The sequence below is a fragment of the Quercus robur genome, chromosome 5, assembly GCF_932294415.1.
Source record: "Quercus robur chromosome 5, dhQueRobu3.1, whole genome shotgun sequence".
NCBI classification, from domain to species: domain Eukaryota; kingdom Viridiplantae; phylum Streptophyta; class Magnoliopsida; order Fagales; family Fagaceae; genus Quercus; species Quercus robur.
In genome coordinates this window covers 45848574-45864325 of record NC_065538.1, presented here as the reverse complement: position 1 = coordinate 45864325, position 15752 = coordinate 45848574, and the positions used below count along the sequence as shown (strand labels likewise).

General features: G+C 37.1%; 1 protein-coding gene across 1 annotated transcript; it reads left to right on the top strand.

Moving 5' to 3' along the window:
* The first annotated feature begins 3907 nt into the window (after window positions 1-3907).
* On the top strand, window positions 3908-8715 carry LOC126726098 (glutamate receptor 2.9-like). Its single transcript, XM_050431223.1, has 5 exons — window positions 3908-4539; window positions 4628-5895; window positions 6559-6865; window positions 7359-7738; window positions 8015-8715. Exons 1-5 carry the CDS (start codon window positions 4209-4211, stop codon window positions 8504-8506), a joined length of 2778 nt encoding a protein of 925 aa, XP_050287180.1. The 5' UTR covers window positions 3908-4208; the 3' UTR covers window positions 8507-8715.
* Window positions 8716-15752: the final 7037 nt, after the last annotated feature.

The following is a 15752-nucleotide window of genomic DNA, read 5'->3' as shown; positions in this document are numbered from 1 at the left end:
TATCCACACACATACACCAACTCCCATCCTTCTTCAATGTTAACAATGCTGGTACTGTACATGGACTCATACTCTCCCTAATCTTCCCCTTGCTTAAAAGCTCATCCACCTGCCCCTATAAAATCTAACCCTCTTGAGGATTCATTTTGTAATGTGGTAGATTTGGTAGACTAGCCCTAGTAGCTAAATCAATGCAATGCTGGATGTTGTACATTGGTGGTAAACTCGTAGGCAGCTCTTCTGGAAAAAACTTTTCAAACTCCTTGATCAATGGTTGAATTGCCTCAGGTATCTCAGTAACCTTCTTTGGCTTGCCATCTATCACCACTACAGCATATACCTATTTCAACTCCTTACACTCCCTGTCAAACTAATCCTCATTGGTTACTATGAGAAGTGATGGCTTCCCCTCTACTTTAGAAGCTTTGGGTACACTGCCTTTTTTAATAGGACCAAGGACAATTTTTCTGCCATTCTTAAAAAACACATACACATTATCCTTACACCTATGAGTAGCATCTACATTATATTGCCAAGGTCTAAATGACATACATCCATTTCAACAACATCACAAACTACTTCATCTACATAACATTTACCCATAGAAAAAGTAACATGACATTGTTGAGTAACAAGAGTTTCCGTACCTTTCTTGATCCAACCTATCTTGTACAAAAAGGGATGCTTTTCTATTTTCAATCCCAGCTTGATAACCAAACTTTTTGACGCAATGTTCTCTACACTGCTACTATCAATGATCAAATCACAGACCTTCTTACTGATGGTGCATCATGCTCGGCAGATCTCATTCTGCTAATCACTGTATTCCACCCTCGGTGTTAGCACAACCTCTGAATCACCAAAGACCTCCCTAATGGCATGCCTTCCTCGTCCTCTTGGACCTCATTGGGATCATAGGCATATGGATCAGCATCATTATACATCTCTTCATCCTCCTGTTCACCTTCTGCCTCACCCTCTTCTGCCACTACCAGATTCACTGTAGCTTGCTTAGGGCAAGTACTAAATCAATGTCTTGGTTCTCCGTACCTGTAGCGCTTATTCCCAATTGGCCTAGCATAAGGGTTGGCATTCGCTATCGACTGGGCTGCGAAACTTGCTATTACCACTGTGGATTTGTTGACACCACCATTCTCCCTAACCATGGGTTGTGATCGTGGCATAAACATGGGTTGTTTACTTTTGTTGACAATGGAACTGGAGGACTCCAAACTACAGTTGGAAAACTTCTAACCTGCCTTGAGATGTTGATATTCTATTTTCTTGGATAGGGTTACAGCCTCATTTAAAGTATATAGGGTTTGTAAGGATGCCTAACCTCGAATGGAAACTCGCAACCCATGTACAAATCTGGATATCCATTGATCTTCAATTTCCTCCAAATCATTGCAATTCGCTAGCCTGTCAAACTCCTCCATGTACTTGTTAACTGTCTGAGTACCCTGCCTACAATCCTAGTACTATCTAAACAACTCTTGCTGGTAATCTGGTGGTAAGAACCGATCGGCCATTAATCTTTTCATTCTCCTCCATGATCGTATTTTAAGCTTTCGTTCACGGGTACGGTTTAATTGAACACAATCCCACCAGGAAGATGCTCCTCCCTTCAATTTGTAGGTCACCAAACACACCTGTTTGTCATCTGCAATACCCATATAATAGAAAACCTTTTCCACCTCACTGACCCAATCCAGATACTCTTCAATGGAGGCATTACCATTAAAGGATGGTAACTCTACTTTCATCCGAGTGTCCCTCTGCTCTTGATAATCTTGACCATTATCCCTCGCAGGACCACGCTAATTCCCAAAGACTCTCTCTGCATACTCCTCGTCCTCACTATTCTCTTCGTTGTAGTCTTGCTGCCTATTTCGATTTGGACCATGATAGGGAAGGCCACGTACTCAGTTATCACATCGTTCTTCATCATCACGATAATGGTTTCAGTTAAGCAAGGTGGCAAGCTCTTCTTGAATCTAGTCCAGAATCTGTTGGGTTGAATCATGAAACTGTTGATTTTCATCACAAAAATCAAGGAACTCAACCCTAGTGAGGATTGGGTCATTGACGCCGTCATCACCATCATTGTTGTGGCGGTCACTATCTCGCCGGTTAGCCATCAGACCAGGGTAAGTCAAGCCTCTGATACCAACTAATGTCACGGAAGCTTGAAGAGAAGCACACACGATGCTCTCTTGATGGAATAGAAACTAAATTGTTAGTTTCTAGTAGAAAACCTCGAATCCACGAGGGGTTTCCCTGAATCCACAAGGAGAATATAATTGGAATCTACCATAAGAAAATTTGACAAAACGTCTGTGTTTATTGATAATAGTCTAATTTGCCTTTGATGGCTACAAAACATATAAATATTGAGAAAAACATCTAAAACCCTAATTCGCACTAATTACACGATTAGGTAACAAAAATACTGAATTTTACCAAAAATGGCAAAATTGAGTTAAATGCAGAATCATAAACTACTAACATTAAGGGTCATCCCAAAATAGACGGGACCTTATTCTGACTTTTAAACTAAAAGTTATTAAGGAAAAACAAATATTACTATAAATAGTAAAAACACTGTTTTCGGGCCTTAATGAAGGAATCCGTCTAAATTTTGGCGACAATCATGGTAACGTGAATTTGGTTCAGAACACCTTTTCCCTTTAACCTGCCAAAGTTTATGCAATTCTGACATTGTCACCCCGATGGTTTCTACTAGCACCTCCCTTTGTTCTTGTGTTGTGACTTCCTACGCCTCTGCTACTCCAGGAAGGCATGTGCTGTCTGTTCTGCATCACATTCCCACCAAACTCCAGTTATGAAAGATGTCCAATCCTTCTTAATCATCTCTTTGTTATTGGATTGCAAAGACAGGCTTCATAGAATCTCTATGAGATGTTGCATACATTATAATGTTGTCTGCAGTACCACTAAAGCCTCACAAATCTTAGATTTCCCAATGCCTTCCCAACTCAAAACTTTTGGTTGCTCTTTCTGGTCTAATATTTATTCTTCCCAATATTGTCTCCTGTGGAGCTGAAGCTAACAACAACAATGTTACATGTGTAGGTTTAATCGTTGATGTTTATACTCGTATTGGAAAAGAAGAGATCATAGCAATGGTAATTTTAGTTGAAAACTGCAACTCCAATTCAAAGACTCACAAACTGTCTCTCTATATATCACGGACTCCTTCATTTTTTATTGAAAACATTTTAACTCTCCCCCATATAGTCAATGAAAAAAGTATCTTATATGTACCCTTTAAATGTTAAAATTATAAAATGGTATGCTATTGCAATATCCCGTCACTAATATGCAGAATTTTGTTCTCAAAAAAAAAATTAGTAAACTTTTCCTTAACCACCAAGACAGTGATAGAATTGCAGGAAATTCTACATTTTTCATTCCCCATTCCCCATTCCCACTGATTATTGACTTTCAAAGATGTCTCTCTCAAAGTCCCCAGAAGAATCAGAGCATGTCCTTTGAAATTTTAATTCTGAAAATGTCATCCTTTTTATTCATCTGTCTAGACCTGAAAAAATTGGGTGAAAATTTGTCCGAACTTGAAAGGAAAATGCAGGCATAGGCAAAGATTTTTGGACCCATTAAAAAAATAATAATACAAACTTAACCCTCTAAATTGACAGGTCAGGTTGGGTTGGCCTTTTTTCCTGAAGGTTTTTTTTCCTCTAAATTCCTTTGCTTCTTCTCACAGCCACACATCTTTCTTCACGTGGTCGAAACTTGAAGACTCCAATTTAGTGGACCTTGGACTACATAAACTTTAAATTTTATGTATTTATTAACTTTTATTTTTAAGTATTTTTCTTTCTTTGCTCTTTCACAGTATTACCAACTTCCATTTCTATTTTTTTTTTTTTTTTTTTTCACTGTTGCCATGAGAAAAACAGATGTTAGTCAAATGACTCATATCATAAGTTTTATAACCGGTTTAGGAAAACTCATTTCTAACCCAAACTCCACGAAATCAAACCCATACCCGATTTCCTTGACCAGTTTTCGAGGTCTACATCTCCCTGTAAGGTTGCTAAAATAAACTTTATAGAAAGCAAAATCAGAGAAGCAAGATTCCACACCGAGACATCTAGAAATAAAGCGTTTTAATGGTCTATATATTAAAATCTTCCGATCCAAGCTCCTTTTGACTTTTTGTAATGCTTTTCCACCATATATTATATATCGTCCCAATATATTCCAATTTCCGATACAATTGCCAAATGCTGCTCCGAGTCATGACAGTTAGCGCGGTTCCAAGATCTTGGTTTCTGTTTCCTGTACTAATCTTTTTTCTTCTCATTGTCTACCATGGAGCTGAAGCCAACAACATTAATGTTACACGAGTAGGTTTAATCATTGATGCTGATACTCGTATTGGAAAAGAAGAGAGAATCGCAATGGAAATTGCAGCTCAAAACTACAACACCAGTTCAAAGACTCAAAAAATCTCTCTCTATATCCAGGACTCCCTCAGAGTCATTTCTGCTGGTAAGTTGTCTCTATCACTTATTCATTTTGTTAACATAAGAATATCAGTAACATCTATGTTGATTGAATTTATATATTTTGGTTGTAGCTGAAGAGATGATTATAGAGAAAAAGGTTAAAGTGATTATTGGCACACACACGTGGCAAGAAGCAGCTCTAGTAGCTGATATTGGAAGTCAAGCTCTTGTACCAGTTATTTCGTTTGCGGCACCAGCCATCAATCCACCTCTAATGCAACTTCGCTGGCCGTTCTTGATACAAATGGCTAAAAATGGTTCCGAACAAACAAAATGCATTGCAAATATTGTTCATGCATACAATTGGAAAAGGGTTGTAGTGATTTATGAAGATGAAGCATTTGGTGGTGATTCCGGAAAGTTGGCACTTTTAACTGAGGCTCTCCAACATGTGGGTGTGGAGATTGAGTACCGTTTGGTCCTTCCACCATTTTCTTCTATGTCTGATCCAGGATGGGTTGTTCATGAAGAGCTTGTTAAGTTAATGAAAACACAATTAAGAAATTTTATTGTTCTTGAGTCATCATTAGAAATGGCGATTCATTTGTTCAGGGAAGCTAAGGATATGGGGCTTGTAAGGAGTGATTCAACTTGGATAATTCCAAATAGTATTACAAGTTTGTTGGACTCTGTAAACAACTCGGTTATTTCCTCTATGGAAGGCGCAATTGGAATTAAAACCCATTATTCTGAAGTTACCTCAGAGTACCATGATTTTCATGCTCAGTTTCGGAAAATTTTCAGAACTGAATATCCAGAGGAAGACAACTCTGACCCCGGTTTTTATGCTCTGCGAGCATATGATAGTATTAGAATTGTTATACAAGCGATCGAAAGAATGACAAGTAACAGAAGTAGTCCAAAGATGTTGTTAGATAGTATGTTATTAAGCAATTTCACTGGTTTAAGTGGCAAAATACATTTTAAAGCAGGCCAGCTCTCAGACACTTCAATTTTGAGCATTGTACACGTTCTTGGAAAGAGATACAAAGAAATAGAGTTCTGGACACCAGACTTAGGGTTCTCCATGATCCCTTCTATAGGAAAACCAAATACTTTGGTTGCTCCCGTAATTTTGCAGAGGAACTTACAAGAAAGTCCGAAAGGTTGGGAAATGCCTACTGATGCAAAGCCATTGAAAATTGGTGTTCTAGGTAGTTCAACATTTGGGGATTTTGTGAAGGTTGATTACGGGGCGAAACTGAATGAGAACAATTATTCTGGTTTCTGCATTCAAATTTTCCTTAAGGCACGAGATTTTTTGGGATATCCTTTGCCTTATAAATTGGAGGCCTGTAATTGCACCTACAATGATCTGGTTCACTTTGTCCACAATAAGGTAACAACTTCTCTGCCTTTTATTCCTTGAGAAACGCTTGATAAAAAGCTTCTGCATACACTACAAACACCTAAAATTATCCTGCTGAATTTTATATTTGCACGTTTTATCTACAGAATTTTACCATATTCTGGGGAAAAAAAAAATACCATTACTTAAAAACTGCATTCCCCATGTGCTTTTTCGTTTAATATTCTTCTATGTAACAAAATATTTTAAAAATTGATCGAAAATTTACTTCAACCTTTGAATTGCCCATTTTTGTTAATCTTACATAGAAGATGGACAATATATCAATTTGGCCTCCAAAACTGTAACAAGTAAAGCATTAGTTGGACTAAGTTGGTTTGTACAAATCCTGAAACTACTAAATGTTACTCACATGTAATTCAAAAATATATCATTTTTAACTTGTAATTTGAGGGAAAGGCTTTTTTGAGAGCTTATTTGAAATTAGCTAGGTCCTTATCTCTGAGAGACAGAGAGAGGCCTCTTGCAAGAGCAGGGAATGCATGACTAGAAACTGGGCTGAAAGGCCGTGAATATTTGACTTGAACTGTCCTTTTTTTTTCTTCTTCTTCTTACACCTCTTTTATTTTGTTACATTAATTTATTTCTGATTAAGATCTTATGCTTGTCCTGTCCAAATGAATACAACAAAAGACTTATGATGCTGCCATTGGTGACTTTACTATAACAGCCAAACGGCTGCAATACGTCGATTTCACTGCTCCATTCATCGAGTCAGGTGTGGTAATGATAGCTCCGGTTAAACCTGTAGGGTCAGCATTTATGTTTACAAAGCCTTTCACCTGGGACATGTGGTTGGTGACTAGTGCCATTTTAATATACACAGTGCTCATAGTTTGGCTGTTGGAGCACCAATCCAATCCAGAATTCAGTGGCCCATGGAGGAATCAGATTAGCACTGCACTCTGGTTCACATTCTCCACTCTGTTTTTTTCACATAGTAAGTATCAATCTTAAGAATAGAGCTCATGAAATGCTATTATAACCTAGCTATCTGCAGCAGTCAATCAACCATTGGAAACATATTTTCCATTCCATCTAGAAGCTAAGATAATCCGAGTGCTACTCAATGTTTCCAATGTTTTGAAGGGAAAACATTACTTTACCTGAGTTTTTTTTTTTTTTTTTTTTTAGAGAAACGCGTAGTATTGAATCAGAACTCTTATCTACATCCCTACAGTAACAAGATAAAGACTGCAAGTGATAATGCTATGTTGAAGAAGTTTTTATGTATTTTGAAATTCTGTTAGGATATGTTCTGTTATTTGATGACTTAAATAAATTTAGATAGAAGCAAATTGGATAGACACATGTAATCTGCACTTATAAATACAATACAATGAAAGGAGCCAAGCACGGCATTCATTCATTCAATACCGTTGCCAAGTTCTTATAGAAAGTACTCATAGCTAGCACATGGTTTCATGTTGCAGGGGAGAATATCCATAACAACTTGACACGTTTGGTGATGGGAGTGTGGCTTTTTGTCGTATTGATCCTAACCTCGAGCTATACCGCTAGTCTATCTTCAATGCTCACTGTGCAAAAGCTGGAACCAAATTATATGGAGTTGTTAAAGAAGAACAACTTACCAGTTGGCTGTACCAATTTGTCAGTAAGGAAATACCTGGTGAACGCGTTTGAGTTCAAGGAACAGAATATCAAGATCGTAAAGAACACCATGCTTTTCGAACAAGAGAATATATTTGCTGTCTTTCTTGAATCCCCATATGAGGAAATTTTCTTTAAGAAGAATTGCAAGGATTACACTAGAACCAGACTACTTACTCACGGATTTGGAGGATTGGGCTTTGTGAGTATTAACTGATTTAATCCTTGGTTTAGTTTTTATGATTTCTGTTCAAGTTAATTCTTATGCTTAGAATGATGCAAGAGAGATACATAATTGGACGCACAAATATACGTCTCATGTCTGATACTGATTAAACGAATCTACCAATACAAACACGAGTTCATGTGCGCATGCACCCCCTTTCCTTTTCTACACATGTATATATTGTTGTTTAGATTCTAAAGAAGGAATGTTAGAGCACTTATTTCACAAATCTTTATCTTTCTTCCCACCCAGGTCTTCCAGAGAGGCTTGCCAATTACAAGGGATTTTTCTGAAGCAATTCTTAAGTTGTCGGAGGCTGGAACTATCTTGTCACTAAAGAAAAAATGGTTTACTCCCCAAAATGAGTGCTCAGCCAACATAACTTCCAGCGAACCTGAAAGCTTGAGCCTCCAAAGCTTTGGGGTTCTCTATCTAATATCTTTTGTCACTTCTACCATTTGTCTATTATTATTCCTAGTTCGCTTATTTATAAGTCGTCAGCTACATCACAATGCTTTCGAAGGAAACATAACTCCAGGTGAAGAGAGTACTTGGAAGAAGGCAGTTAGACTTGTAAGATACCTCTGTATCAAAAATCCAAGAAGAGCTCCAACTCTGGCAGACACATCAGGTGCAAATGAATACTCTTTCAGGCGGTTATTAAGTACAACTTTTGACACTCCAGAGTTCAGAGCATCATTAGTCCCAGTAGAAGTTGAAATGCCACAAACAAAAGATGCATAGTACAGATATGGGTATGGATATGACATGGATACGGATATACTTAGAAGTATCCAGTATATACTAGTACGGTATGTATTAGATACAAGTATGCATGTGAGCAAAAACAGTACGTGTGCAAAAATGGAATATCCATGCATTCTATCAACAAACTCTTGATTGCTAAAAAGAAGCAAAAATATTTGAATGCAGTCTTAGATATTAAGATTTCCTATGCATAATTGTCTTACATATTCCTTCACCAGTATAGTACTAATTCCATGCTCATGTACGTATCATAGTAATTATTAAGGGTATGCTTGGTATGATGTAATAGCTTCTGTAATAAAATAGTTATTCATGTGTAATAGCAATTCTGTCATTTAGTTATATCTTTAAATGGATGTAATAGTTATTCCTTAGTGCATATAATAGGTTTCTGAATTAATATATTTTCAAAAATATAAATTTTCATTATACATCATCTTTTACAAGCTTTCCATATGTAATTACCAAACTTATGGATAGTAATAGTTATTCCATTACAATGTCTTCTATTCCTAGTAATAAAGATTACTATTTCTAATGTAATCTATATTCAATATACCAAATGTGCCCTAAGATTAAAGCTAGGTTGGATTTCCCTATCACAGTTAATCAAAACTCATCAACATATCATCTCAAGTTCTCATTCAACCAAATATAAATTATATTCTACAGATTGTCAAAATTATAAAATTGTTAAGTTGTGATTTTCCATGTGGTTTTGTTAGCTTTATATTGGTGTCAATTTGCTTTGTAATTCTTTCATCTATTTCATTTTATTTTTGTGGGATTTATGTGCATGAGTTTAGTCTAAAGTTGGTGAAGTTTTGCTCAAATCTTTGAATTTTAGGATTGCCTTGTGAGTAACTCTGGATTGCAGCACCCATGAGCGATCATGTGAAGGGCACATACTGAAGATTCAAAAGTTGGTTACATCTAGCTTTCTCATGGGTAGGCCAACCAGCGAGTGAGTTGCGAGACAATCTGTCATGCCCCAAACCCCAAAGGGTCCAAAGCATGAGAAAGACGTCTCAAAGTACCTGTAGATTTTTCCTTTTTGACAATTCAATCCACAAAAATCATATCAAGTACCAATATCAAGAATTATCATAATAATTCCATTGAATATACTCTCAAAGTAAGTCAGAGCTCTAAGTAATAATTACAAGGACCATTGGCCACAAGAGAATAGAGGTCTGAATAAATAATTACATATCATCAGCTTATCCCATCAGTGGGAATAACGTCACAACCACTATAATATACAAAAGAATGAGTCAAGCCTATTCTAAGATGTACATCATCTAATATCTCAATTACAAAAGTTCAGCCTCCATCAGTAGTTAGTCTAACTACTGTTAGCCACCAAAAATGAGTCAAGCCTAAAAATGCAAGTTTCATCTTCAATAATAATAATATGACAAGAATGATTTAATAATGAAACACAAAGTTTCTCAAAGTAAATACCTTGAAACTATATACTATAATCTGTGAGCACCAACAATATAATTTCCAAAGTAATATCTAACATAAGTAAATTATCACAAATATACCACACTACCACATAGACAGGTTAGGGAATCCACCCATTCACAACTGGCATGATATTGTCCTCTCTGGTATGCAGACTCTTGGCCCCATGGATAGCAGCCTCACCCATACCCTTAAGGTTTTTCTCTCCCCCCATGGGCAACAGAGAGAGTGCGTCAAATAGGACCTCTCTTGCATATGGTCTCTTGCCCCCATCGACAGCAGCCTCACCCACACATAATTAAGAAACCTTTTCCCCCCATGGGCAGTAGGGAAGAACGCATCATCCAAAGTGAAAGGGCACTGACCTAGATTTGATTCCGTTGTCACAAAGACTACTAAAACTAAATCGGGTGATCACTAGGAAATCACACATAGCATGGTGTTAAAACCACATAAAACTCACAGGTTAAATGTACTTTGAAACACATAGTCCATATCTAGGTAGTTTCCAAAAGCGTGTCTAACCCAAAAACAACATTTATGCAACATGGTTATTTTTCAAAAATCTCATTAAAAAGCTACTTACCTCGCAACCGCAAAAGCCTAATTCTCCAAGCTCCAAGGCAATTAGCTAGAACCTAAACAATATCAAGTAAACCTATCACAATAAGCATAGAGCTTGAAATTGTATCTAGCTAAAATTTAGGAATTGCCAAATGAGCACTTAATTAGGCAAGCCTAGTATTTAACCTCATCAATAATAATATATCCCACTTCCAAAGTTTCTCAATAATTAATTCACAAGGCATAAACTCCAATTTATAAAGTTAACCCATTTAATATCATCTCCAACATTATGACTAGCTTTCATAAAATTTACACTACATCATTAAGAGACCTATGAAAGCTAAAATCAAAATATCCTCCAAGACAAGAAATTTAGAACTTCAACTAACTCCAAATAAACCCAATGGCAATGAAAAATTAGATTTACCAACCATCACATGTTATAACTCAAAACCCCTAAATTTTCCATCATAAATAAACCTTAGGTAGTCATCATTAGCACAAACCATATACCCACTCATCAAATAATTCCACCATTACAAAACCCATACATACAAACACATAAATATCACTTCCAATGCTCATAAATCACATGGGTATCATTATTAAAGCTTACATAAAAATAACCTCAAGCAAAAGTGTAAAATCCACCAAAAAGATTAGAAATTTTTACCTCAAAAAAAGGATGTGAAAGTGCTTATGGGTTCTCAAGAATTTTCCGGTGATCATGCCGGAAAATGACGGTGAGATGGTGGTTTGGAGTGGAGTCCAGTGGGTGAGTGTGGAAGTACCGGTGAGAGGGGATATAAGAGTAGAGAGGAGTGTATGATAGAAAATGAAAAAAAGAAAAGAAGGGAAGTGAGTGAGCCGGCCAAAGAGGGGAGAATGAAATGTGTGGTGGGAATGGGTGGGGTAGTTGGGAGGCACGCGTGTCTCAAAAAAATTTTGACCTTACACTTTTCCCTTTTTTTTTTTTTTTTTTTTAACTGATTAGGGCGTTACACACTCCGTTGGTTATTTTTTTGAGTGCACACTTTCTCCCATTCACCACAGTATATATACCCACAAAATTATAAGTAGAGTTTTTGAGAGAAAACCCTAGAAACACCATTGGAGAGCTGGTGATTGTGAGCCCACAATCTACTACACAAATCTCTTAGATTTTCTATTCTCTGTTCCCTCTCTAATTTCCATACCATGAGAAGAGCTAAACCAACACATCCCACACAATAAATGAGTGTTGAGTGTGTTTTAGAGCATTGAGAGAAGCATTGGGTCTTTGTCAAATCTTGATGGTGCAACTGATTGTTGTCGCAGGATCCAAAAATCTTGAGAAGAAACAACTTGGTGTAGTCTATTGGTAGCAAAAGCTTAGAGAGCTTGAGTACAGTGGGTAGATTAAGTTTGGAGGGTCATCCTTGTACTCCAACTTATTCACATAACGGATCGATTTGACTTCTCAGGCTGCATAGAGGTTTTTTATTAGGTTCTCAAGTATTCCACTTCGTTAACACATCCGGTGTTATCTTTGGTTCGCAACCCTTTATTTATTACCCTTAGCTTAATTGCTTTGTTCAAATATGATTATCCATGTTTTGGCATATAGATTCAGTTGATTAATTGGTTAATTACGTTCATTCCGCACTAATTGTGTTTAACTTAAAATTAATCAAGTCGTAATTAAAATTTGTGGTTCTTAATTAGCACCTAGTAACTAGGCTAGTGCACTTTCAATAAAATCATTCCTTTGATTGAAAGTTAATTGTCATTATAGTTTTTTAATTGATTGACAAGTTTTGATTAGGCGAACTAAGTCTAGTTGCAAGAACTGTGTCTCACCATCACACACTATTTTTATTATACCAGCCATTTAAAAATTCTATTTTAATCCAAGTGACAAAACCTATCACCAATAAGTTTCCCATCATTTATGAAAGCTTTGTTATGGCGAATATTGAGTTTGTTGGGTGAATTCAGTGGTTTAAAATAGCATTTTTTAAGTGGTTGGGTAGAATAAAAATAGTATATTGAACTGGAAATAAGGCCACTTGCATTGTAGTTTAACAACAAATTTTTTTTTTTTTTTTTGAGATGTTCACGATTCAAATCTTTCCTCCACAACTATTAAATAATAATAATAATAATAATAATAATAATAATAATAAGGGAATGATATAGAGGCAGGTGGAGACCCACCTAAAAAATAGATAGGCTAAAATACAAAAAGTAAAATTTTAACCCTAATTTAGCTAAACATGTGATTGCGCTAATATAAATGCTCTTAGCCTATAAACCAACAACCTAGTCCTTATGATTGTGCACAGGTTAGATTGGATGGATTGAGGGAATTTAAAAAAAAAAATAAAAAAATAAATAATCAAATCGCCATTGATGGGCTGAAAAAATTCCAAACCATTACCAACCTACCAACCTCTACCATTGGTAGGTTGGTTGAAAATTTGGTAGTTTTAACTCAGTAGATTATATAAGTTTGCCTTATTGATGTAATGTGTACTAAATTTTAAAAATTATTTTACCATAAAAAGATAAATTTTAGATGTTGTATTCCTCTATATCATATAAACCATTGAATGAAAAAATAGTAAGTGAACCCCTTTTCTATAGATAAAAAAAATAGCCCTAATACCCCTCTCAACTTTAGAGTAGTAGCCGCGCGTCATACCCCCTAGACTTTTATTTTAGCCAATTTGCTCCTTGAAGTTCACACATCCGCCAAATCAGTATTTCTACTACTCTACCATTAAAAAACTAACGCTCCTCACATTTAAAACAAAATTTCAAAAATTATCAAAATTCCTTGCATGAAATTTCTATGCTTTCACTGCTATCAAGGCATACAGCTAATAGAAATTGTATCTGGCCTATCTAACTAACAGAGTTTTGATCTTTTCTTTTAAAATTGCCCTAATGTTCACAAGTTAGAGGTTGTGCATGCACTACTACTACTATCGTCATGGTACTTGTCTATTTCCCTATCATCCCTATCACTAGATGAAAAAACTAAAATCTCAAGCATTTATAAGAAAGCTCTAAAGAAGAAAACTTCAGACGAGAAAGGAGATAATACCTGATGCTAGATGAAGAAGACTAAGGACGGAAGAGGACTTCTAGACGAGGCGTGAAGGACGAATCGAGATAAGAATGTCAGAAGAGAAAATTTGAGAAAGTGAGAGGGTAAGAGAGGTCTTGAGCTATTTATAGGCGACCAGCAGGGTCGCTAAAGTGATGCAGACCAACCAGAAGGCACCATGTGGCCACTTTCCCCAAGAACGAAGCGATGCGACCTCCTGGCCACTCAAATCAAGCCACACAGCAACATCTACGCTGATTGATTTCATCAAATCTTTGGATGCCACATGTTTGACCCATCAATGAATCAGAAAGTGCCACGTGTAATAAAAATTTAGAAAAATCCAGAAAAAGCAACACAAGGCAAGTACGACGAGAGCACGGACGACCTATGAACAAGGGGGCAACTAATGGCGATCAACAACTATTAGTCTTCATTCATAAGGTCGTCTAAGACTAGTAACATCCAAAACAACCTTCAGAAAGGAGAAAGGAGAAATATGCACCACATACATAAAATATAGACATCCAAGCATATCACCAGTCATCCAAAGAGAAACTTGTCGTCTAAGGAGAACCAGGTCATCCATACCATGAGAAGGTATGGAAGACCAATAAACACTTAGTAAATTTCTAAGTGTTTTCTACAGTCTCAAATGGTTAGACCACTAGCCCTCATCTCGAAACGTGGGGTGAATTCCCCGAAATTTGCTCCACTCTCCCCACTAAGTCCACACATCTCCCACGATATTAATGGCACCCAACAAGTAGACCCACTTCAAACTTTCTAGAAAAGGGACCAAGCCTCATCCAACCAAGGTACGTATTACTATTCATCCACTCACTACACTAGTGTTCTAGAGAAAAAACCGACTTAACCATCAAAGGGTTCTTGACTGGTTCACCCCGGTCACCTTCAATAGCGTCTTTCTTCCTCTTTAGGTCGTCTGACCGTCGTTGAAGCCCAGAGCATTCAACCTACTAATTTTCGTACATCATCATGAACTATATGAAAGTTGTTATTAAAAATTTAGTTATGAATGGAAAATAATGACAAAAAATCCAAAAAAAAAAAAAAAAAAGAGCCTCGTCATAAGTGCGAAACATATGTGATGAGGCTAGTATTAATAAAAGCAAAAACACCATTTTGGTCCTTACGTTTTGAGGTTATGGTCAATGTGGTCCATATATTTTCTTAGTAGTCAATTAGGTCTTGAGATCTAAAAGAAGGAGGGTGAATTGGGTTTTTGATATCTAAAAGCTTTCAACTTGGCACTTCTCGCCAAGCAAGGCTGGAGACTACAAACTAATACGAACTCTCTAGCATACTGTGTCCTCAAAGCTCGCTACTTTCCACACTATGATTTTCTACATGCGGAGTACGTTGGGCTCAAAACCTTCCTTTGCATGGTGAAGCATCATGGCTACCCAAGATGTAGTTAAGGCCGATAACAAATGGCAAGTAGGTGATGGCTCTTCTATTCAGATTTGGCTTGATAAGTGGCTCCCGAAACAAACCACCTTTTGAGTCATCTCTCCACCAAGTACAATACCCGCTGATTCACGGGTTTGCACCCTCCTAAATGAAGAAACTGGCGAGTGGAAAGAAGACATGATATGGCAAATCTTTCTAACAGATGATGCCGATGCCATTCTAGGCATTCCAAGAAGTTGAACTCGAGCCAAAGATCATCTAATCTAGGCCTACACTCCAAGTGGTTTGTTCACAGTCAACAGTGCGTACAAAGTGGCCTTATCCCTATCTCCCCATGCAAACTCATGTATGGCATCAAATGAGCCTGACCACGCTCACTTCTGGAGCACTATCTGGGGTCTTAGCATTCCAAACAAAATAAAAACATTTACCTGGAGAGCTAGCCGCAACATATTACCCACTAAAACAAACCTCTGCCATCGTGGGGTCCTGGATGAAGCCTCATGTGAAGCCTGCGGCTCGAGTGAAGAGACCAGTGGACACCTCTTCTGGGACTGCATAGCAGCTCGCGAGATTTGGGAAGCATCTGGACTACCACTAGATATTAGAGGCATACGCTACAAGGAGTTTGTAGACCTTATCTGGCACCTCATTTTTATA

What these genes read in the sequence shown, in the direction of transcription:
- LOC126726098 (XM_050431223.1), top strand. Translation starts at nt 4,209, where the DNA reads ATGCTTTTCCACCATATATTATATATCGTCCCAATATATTCCAATTTC. An exon ending in TTCACTTTGTCCACAATAAG is followed by an intron (nt 5,896 to 6,558) that starts GTAACAACTTCT and finishes ATACAACAAAAG; the next exon opens with ACTTATGATGCTGCCATTGG. An exon ending in CACTCTGTTTTTTTCACATA is followed by an intron (nt 6,866 to 7,358) that starts GTAAGTATCAAT and finishes TTCATGTTGCAG; the next exon opens with GGGAGAATATCCATAACAAC.